Source organism: Corylus avellana, chromosome ca11, assembly GCF_901000735.1.
Source record: "Corylus avellana chromosome ca11, CavTom2PMs-1.0".
NCBI lineage: Eukaryota > Viridiplantae > Streptophyta > Magnoliopsida > Fagales > Betulaceae > Corylus > Corylus avellana.
In genome coordinates, this window is record NC_081551.1 from 7795293 (window position 1) to 7804051 (window position 8759).

The 8759-nt window shown below is 35.9% G+C and overlaps 1 protein-coding gene across 2 annotated transcripts; it reads right to left on the reverse strand.

Annotated features, from left to right (window-relative positions):
- Nucleotides 1-6771: 6771 nt before the first annotated feature.
- LOC132166293 (fibrillin-5, chloroplastic-like) lies at nucleotides 6772-8753 on the reverse strand. Of its 2 annotated transcripts, XM_059577089.1 has the most exons (7): nucleotides 8387-8753; nucleotides 8169-8284; nucleotides 7946-8068; nucleotides 7626-7724; nucleotides 7497-7541; nucleotides 7216-7289; nucleotides 6772-7120 (listed from the first exon to the last, which is right to left on the reverse strand). In XM_059577089.1, exons 1-7 carry the CDS (start codon nucleotides 8637-8639, stop codon nucleotides 7045-7047), a joined length of 786 nt encoding a protein of 261 aa, XP_059433072.1. In that variant the 5' UTR covers nucleotides 8640-8753; the 3' UTR covers nucleotides 6772-7044. The 2 variants fall into 2 exon arrangements, with proteins under 2 accessions (XP_059433072.1, XP_059433071.1); XM_059577088.1 differs by having other exon boundaries at nucleotides 7497-7724.
- Between the last annotated feature and the right edge of the window lie 6 nt (nucleotides 8754-8759).

Consider the following 8759-nt stretch of genomic DNA (forward strand, 5'->3'; position numbering starts at 1 on the left):
TGGTGCGTTGACCTAAGGAGTTTATATAATAATAATAATAATAATGGGACACGGGTTAAGGGAAAAAAAAACAAACCAAACAGGGTGAACTCCCCAACAACAAAACTCAAATGGAAAAAGGCAATACAAAGATAAAAACAACTGTAGGAAATGAAACCAAAAAGGATCTGAGCTTCTCTAAGGGCTGCTCAAAGTGGTAGATAAGGGCAAAAGGGCTCAGTTAGAAGTCCCATACAATAAAGGCAACTGGTTGTTGCAAGAGAAGTATTGCTAGAACTGAATGGGATCAATCGACGACGAACATGTCGGCTACAAAAGTCTCCACTATTAGATCAGTCCACAAAAAGTTTGAGAGACAATAACCCAAAAAAAAAAGAGCAAAACTCAAAATAGCTTCCAAAAAACAACACTTCCAATATATTAAGTCATTGCTTCACCACCACCATCATTATTATCTTTTTTCAAGTTACCATTAATTAATGAAATTAAAAATACTTAGAGATGAAGAAGAAGACATGCTAAAGAAAATAGAAAGCTTGCATTTTTTATTTGTAGAAATTGTACAATATAGTAATTACATAATCACAATCCCCTTATACGGACATGTCAAAAAAAAATTACATAATCACAAAATATTTCTATCATATTTACAAGAACTAATATGATAGCAAATATTACAATAGCATGTGGAGAATATTATGAAAATATGTTGAGAATATTATGAAAATATTCTATAACAAATATGATAATACGATAATGTATGATATAGACAAACTATACTAACATCCCCCTCAAACTATCAATGGCAAAGCCAACTTTATGTTAGAAATAAGATCACTGAGTTGTCCCGGTGAATAAGATTTCGTGAAGATGTCAACGAGTTGATCTTCCAATGAGACTGATCGTACATGTAAAATGCCATGCTAAAGATGATATTTGATTAAATGACAACCAATCAGGCCAAGCAAGTAGTTGAGTGTTCCCAGTCCTTCATCTCAAAATCTTGACTAAGGAAATTTTGAAGACCTCGTTTGTGTCAAACATCATCATAAGTAATGATCATATCATCAACATGGAGAATATAAAGAATAGTACTAGCATCAATAGTCCAGAGAAAGAGGGTTGAGTCATATGAACCAGAGACCAAGTCTTGTTGGGCAACCACATAACTAAATTTGGCGAACCAAACTCGCAAGGCCTGCTTGAGACCATAAAGCGCACAACGAAGTCGACAAACTTTGTATGGAGGATGTTGATAACTAGGTGGAAGCTACATATAATTAAACTTCTTCCGCAAGATCACCATTGAGAAATGCAAACATCCATCTAAAATAACTGCCAATGGCAAATGACCACAACTGCAAGCAAATATCTAATAAAAAAAAGTTGAGCTGTAGGAGCAAAAATCTCTTCATACTCAATACCGCACTCTTAGACAAAGCCTTTCAAAACAAGGAGAGCCATATAGCCTTCTACTAATTCTTAGCTCAAGTCTTGATTTTATAAACCTACTTACATCCCACTGTATACTTTTTAGAAGGCAAATCCATCAGGACCCAAGTTTGATTTTTAGTAATGGTATCTAATTCATTAGATGTAGATTTCAGGCAAACAGAGTCAGCACTAACCTTAAGATAAGTGTGAGGTCTGTGAAGAGTATCGAGAGCAAAAAACAATAATAATCTTGAAGTCTTGAAGTCTTGAAGTCTTGAAGATGGGCAAAAGGTGTTCTTACCCTATTGATGCGACAAGGTTCAAAAGCCTATGAAGACTCTGGAACGTGTGATGTAGCAGGATGATCATCATTCATATCAAGTAAATCAGAAGCAGCTGTAGAAGGATTTTCCAATGAGCTTGAAGTTTCTGCATAAGATTCAAAGAACAAGACAATGAAGAGATTAATGAAAATATGTGAACAACTGGAGGAGGAATGCAAAAAGCTCAATTGTGTGGTAAACATTTTATGTTCTCATAAATCCACATGACAAGAAACCTGAAGGCGTCTAGTTATAGGCTCATGGCAACAATAGCTCTTTTGAGTAATGTCATAACCAAGAAAGCAACATAACCGATAGCACGATTCTAGTTTAGTGTGTTCATGTGGAAGAAGAGTAACAAAACAAACATAACCAAAGACTCTAAACAAGGAGGAGTTAGGTATTATGCCATATAAACACTCAAAATGAGTTTGGTTGTGAATAGTGATCCAAAGAACACAATTAATTGTGTAAACAAAAATAAGAGCAACTTCATCCCAAAATTGTTTAGAAATTGAGGTAAAGATGAGAAGAGCTCTTACAATATCCAAAATGTGAAGGTGTTTGCGTTATGCACGTCCATTCAACTAAGAGGTGTAAGAGAAAGAACGATGATAGATAGTCCCATTTTGTTCTAAAAAAGTCAAAAAAAAATATTTCTCTTTATACTCCATAGCATTATCTAAACAAAAATTATTTGATTGTATGAGAACATTAGGTTTGTACCATTTTGTAAAATTTTTGATAAATATGAGTTAGTTCAGAACGATGTTGTAACATATATATCCAAGTAGAACACAAAGAATCATCAATAAAAATAACAAAATAATGAGATCTACCTCTTAGTGGGAATTAGGGCAGAACCTCAAATATCATAATGAACCAAATCAAAAGGTATAGACAAAAAAACTTACTTTTATTAAATGATAAATGTGTTTGTTTTTCAATATGACAAGAAACATAATTAAAAGATTTTAAATCTATGGAAACCTAGATGACCATGAGATTCTAAAATTTGAACACATGGTAAAGAGACATAACCCAAACGAGAATGACATAAGCTAGAAGAGACAGTGAACTTAGTGATTAAGGCAAACAAATGAGAGGGAGTCTGTCAAAAAGAAAGCTCGAAAAGACATCCAATCTTATAGCATGCCTCATTTAGCTTACCCATTTGTGGATCATGCACATCAACACATTTAATATAAAATTTTACCTCCAAAACCTAATTCACAAAGTTGTCTAACTGAAAGAAGATTTAATGACAACCAGGGAACTAGATATGTGTTATCAGCAAATATTAGGAGAAGAAATACAACTGGTGCAACTGACATGTAATCAAGAACCATCAGTAGTGTAAATGATAGGATTGTGAGAGAGATTAGAATTTTGAGAAAATAAAGGGGGATTAGGGGTCATATGGTTACAACAAGGAAAGTCCATACACCATGAGTTTTTACCTGAGGTGACAAACAAGGTAATAGAGGAATGTGACAAAACTTGATGAATTAATGCCTCAACATCAGCAGCAATGAGAGTAGAGGACTAAGATTGGTTCTTAGTGGAAGACAAGTACAGAAGAAGAAGATTGAGCAACTGTTTTTGCCTGTTCGAAGAGCTTGTGACTGATTTTTGTGTTGTAGCTTTCGACATTTAGTAATAGATTGATGAAGCTTGCGACAGTAGTTGCAAATGGATGTCTGAAAGATGACTGAGACTAGGATTTCACCTTTTTGGTAGTAAGGATATCTATATGGTCTCACACACACAAACTGAACACCTTCCTTCAAAAGAATATGGTGGTCATGTGATCTCACTTGTGTCAACCCCTTGGCCTCCTCAAAAACAACATTAACTTCTCCCAACAAACTTGCAAGAGAGATTAGTTGAAGTACTAGGTCTTTTTTTCTAGCCTTAGGTAGCTTAGAAAATGTAACATTATCCTCTAAAGAGTATTTAGTTGGGTTTAATCCTTTTAACATTATAATTTTCTTGTAAAAAAAACTCCATAGTAAGTTTTAGGAAATCCCAAATAATGGGTCCAAGGGTTTTCAACCAATGAATACTAACACCATGTATGTAATACCCCAAAGTATTAATTAGGATTAAGTGAGCAATGATTGATATATTGTGAGTGTAAAGGTTTGATAAAAGGTAGAATCTTAACTTTCTGTTTTGGCTGAACGTTCGCGATTCCACTAGAACGTTCGAGCCAAACAATTGCTTATAAACCTAAAGAAGACGTTTGATATCGTATAGCTGAACGTTACTTGAAACCATAGATCTGAAGATTCAATACAGTAAAGTCCAAACGTTCAATATAGTACAATACGTGAAAATAACACCCCATCCTTATCTTTAGCCCACGACCACTTATAAATACCCCCACCTTCGCCCCTTCATCATATTTCCACCCAGTTTGTCTAGTATATTCCTAGAGCGAGTGTGAATAAGTGTTTTGGTGGAGGAAATAGCTCTTGTTCTTCAAAGAAGGTAACTTTCCTAGCCTAACTTGTTTTTTCATGGTGTTAGTAGGTTGTTATCTCATTTCTTATCTTTTCTTTAGGTGTTTTTTGTAGCCTTACTTATGGCTTTTAATCTCTAGTAGGTTTTGGTGTTAATACTAGATTAGCATAGTATTAGTAGCTTAATGATATTGGATGTACTATGTGTTGCATAAGGATGTTACTGAGGCTTAGTAACATGTTGAAATCATGTAGGGACCTTAATACGTGTCAAGATGATATATAGAAGATATTTTTGGTTCGGAATGGGTTTCAGCCCAGAATTGAATATTCGATCCCCTTTCGGATGAACGTTCACTGTCAAGGCAGAACGTTCGACCTCTTCTACCCAAACGTTTGATGGCCAAGCAATAAGCCTATTTTGAACAACTTAAGACTTGGAGCTTGTTTTAGCCGAAGTTAGAAACTATTGTTAGGTATTTTCTTAAATTTTGAGGTTGTGGAGTCTCAGGAAGACTCTACAGAGGAATCATACAAACCAAGTGAGTAAAGCTCACACAAATACTTGTTATTATTTTCGTTCTGCATAGCATAATTATTTTATGTGTCATACATGCATTTTTACAACTTACATGAAATATATTTTAGATTAATGTGAAAATTAGTGATAAATAAAGAAATGATAAAAATGACGAGTTGTAAATGCATGCATATAAAAGACGATGGATAACAAATTACATAGGCATGACACATCGGTATGTGTGGGATAATAGTCATGGGTGTACTATTATAAGGGTGTCAAAGAGATTTACTTTTAATGTTTGGCCTTGAATCCCATGATTGTTTTGTAACCGGCGCATAATGTACGAATATGATCACTAGTGCGGCTTTGCTAGTAGTGTGAGTCGTCCAAGGTTGGACTCGATTAGGCTGCTAGTATATGACGATATGCGACAATATTTGAGACACTGATATTGTACTACGGGTCCCTCGAGACAGCTTCAACCATACCAAAAGGAGGTTAAAGGCTTGGATATACAATATGTAGTTGAACTATGACATGATTCTCTTATTACATCGTATATTATATTTATATTGCATCTATGATGATATTGTCAAATGATGGTTCACTTTGTACAACCAGTATGTGGGGTTCACACCATCAAATCTTGCAAAAATCTATTTTGATGGGAAGAGTATGAATCCCCTTTGGGCCTCTTTAAATTTGAGCCCTTAATAATTCACTTTCTGCATTGATTCTTGGGTTTCTTCCTTGTGAACTCAACATTACTTCTATGACTTGATTGATTTTCTGGGTCACATCTTCTAACGCTTTCTATTGTTGCTCTTGTTGTCTCATGTTGGATACTAATTCCACCAACTATGAAAAAAAATACCATTTGCTATTGCAGGATATAATGCTCTCATACCACTTGCAATAGCTTTTTTTTTTTTTTTTTTTTGGGCTGTAAAGGATTCAGTGTTATAAGATTCAATGTTTGAACATGAGCTTGGCTTTCAGATCCATTGATTAAGTGATGATGAGGTGATGAGAGTGGTAGTAATCCTATGTGGAAGAAATGTGAGCTCGTTTAAGGCTGGAATTAGGTGTGACTTATAGCAAAATATAACTATGAGCTTGATTTGAAAATGGGGATGGCGGCTAGAGGCAGAGACAAAGGATGGCTGTGACAACAGTCGGCAGCGAAGGCTAGTGATGGAGATAGTGCGATGGAAGGTGCCGGAGATGGTGGTGGCCAAAGATGGGACGAAAACTTGGCTAACAACAACGGATCCAAAATAGGCTAACAATAGGCCAACAATTGGCCAAAACATTGTCAACTATGGACCAAAAATCTTGGGCCCTATAAACGGGCTAACAATGGGCCAAAAATGGGTTTCAGCCAACAAACAGCCAAAAGATGGGCCTAAGCCAATTTTTCTTTTTAAAAGTTTTTTTTTTTTCTCAGGCAGGAGAAACGACTTATACGTGTTGTTTAAAACAAAGAGAGGACTAAGGTTTCCAACATGTGAAAGCGCATGACATGATTGGAAAAATATTTTGCTGGCGTGTCTGGGCACTTGAGATTTCCAATTTGGTTGATTTTTGTAGGGTTGTTGTATAGATTGGCCAATGAGCTTTCGATTGGTAGCCAAAAGCTTGATAGATAGGATGCTTGAAAGACAAAGATTTGAGACAAAAAAGTTATTGAACTGTGGCGAGGAGTCCCGAGAGGGAGGCACTGCCAGGAAAAGGAAGAAAACAAAACTTGGAGTCCACGTACAAGCCATTAGAGATCTCAGATTGGTGTTAACCAATAGCTCTAATACCATGAAAAAGAAAAGCAAAAGAAAAAGAGAAAAAATAAACAAAAGATTTTCGGATAGTTAGGCATTGTATCGCCTACATCCACCACTAGGTAATTGTCCTAAAGGCTATATTTCGCTCTTATTGCTTGATATTCTTTACCATATATATATATATATATATATGAGAATTAGAGTAGGTAAAGACAATACACAAAGAGCAATCATTTGATACAATCAACTAACTATGGAAAGGTATTGATTTGATTACAACCAGCTAGGAAAAATGTATCTTTAAGGAAACTACAATTAGAATCTGTAGATATTCCTTGAAACAAATTTTCATGCCCTAATATATCCACTGGATTATTTTTTGAAAAGGTGCCTGCAGTTTATTTGACTTACAACCTAACATTTTTTGAAGTAAAGCAACGATGATTGTTATGTTAATGAACTGATTAAGCCCTTCCAGAGAGATCTTCTAACTGGGATTTAAACCTCAGGGCCCATATTCCTCATTCTCTTGATCTCTCTAATATGAAGATATTGCCTTTATCATCCCTCCCTATCCTGATGTCATCATCGACATATCTGAAGGAGGTTGAATTAAGGAACAAGTAAAACATCTGCAACAAACTTGAGATTCTTAAATAAAACATGCTTCATAACAGGGTGATTAAGGATACGTAAGCTCGAGCCAGCCTTGTGGATTGAAGATGCCAAGTAGAAGTTCATAGTTTTTCCGGAACACATTCATCAACTATTCATTTAAGAAAGGCAGAAAGGAAATGAGTTCAAGATTATAGCCAAATCCAATCGCTCCCCGTTACAAAACAATCAAACCTTAAAGTTAGGAATAGCAATTCGTGTTCGTATGTTAAGTTTGGGTTGTGTTAAACCATGAGTATTAGACAACCTTAATTCGCTAATTTCATGTTGGATTCATATCGTGTTTGCGATAGCGTACCTGGGCAGGAGTGATCGATGACTTGTCGTAATTAATTTCAACTCTCTGTAGAATATTAAACAAAAACAACTTAGTCCTGGGTATTATTAGTTGGAAAAAAAAAAAAAAACAGAGTAAGGAGCTCTTAACTGATTTTAAAGCAATCTTGAAGGATGCCTCAACAGTGAGCTGTCCATTCAACAAATTCAGTCCCTTTGCACTGAACTTGATCACATTCACTGCTTTTCCCTCCATGTTGGAACATTAACAAATATTCAACTTCTGGTAAAAGGACAGAAACAGAAAGAATCACCAAAAAAAGTTCTTGAAGTAGAGAGAAATTAATAAAAAGGAGTTGAGCAGAGAGAATATGGGCATCTTCAAGATACTACTGTTTTTAGGCATTAACCAAATATGGATTTGTTCCACCTCTCTACTGTTTTTGGAACATCATATTAAAACACATGTACCTTAGCAACATCGATGATCTGCAAAAAATCTCCCAAGGAAATGAAATCTCTCAATCCCAGCTTGGTTCTCTTGGAACCCAAGATTGTAATGGTGCTGTAGAGTAGCTTCCAGGATCCACCCACCTTCCAATTTTAGAAATTAAATTCATTAAAAGAATCCACCTACCTTCCAATTATGGAAGTAACCCAAAAGATATTGACTTCACCGCAATCTCAGGCTCACCTTCTCTAGCTTCACAGTAGGATTTGGAGTTGGATTCTGAGACTCTAGCAGCTTTACCAAACCTTCAATCTCAGATTTCTTTCCAGATGGGATTCCAAATATACCTCTGTTTACTCCTTCAGAACATATTTAGATGCAATCCATATTAAAACTTCACCTATATAAACGGAATTAATAATTATTATATATCTATGGGGTCAATATTCAAGTTGGCATACCTTGTACGGCCTGGAAAAGCTCTGTTTTGATCTGGGCAAGTGTTTCATCCCCAACAATGCCGGAGCTCTGTTCTGTAACTTTGGTGGTGTAAATGGGTGTAAACCCAGATGGGAAATCGCCAAAGATTGTGCTCTTGCTCATTAGATGAGTGTCAGGGAGAAATCTCTGGGCTTTCACCATTTTTGTGGTTCTTGGTTTTGGAGCAATTACATGGGAAGCTTGGAACGGTGGTTGGAGAAGCTTGGCGGCCATAAATCGAAGACAAGTACAGGAAGCTTTAGCTTCTTCCTTCTACTGTGGTTTTGTCAGAAGGAAGAAGAAGAAGCTCAGTGATACCTTGCTCTGGGATTGGTCTGCAATGCTTTGACTTTT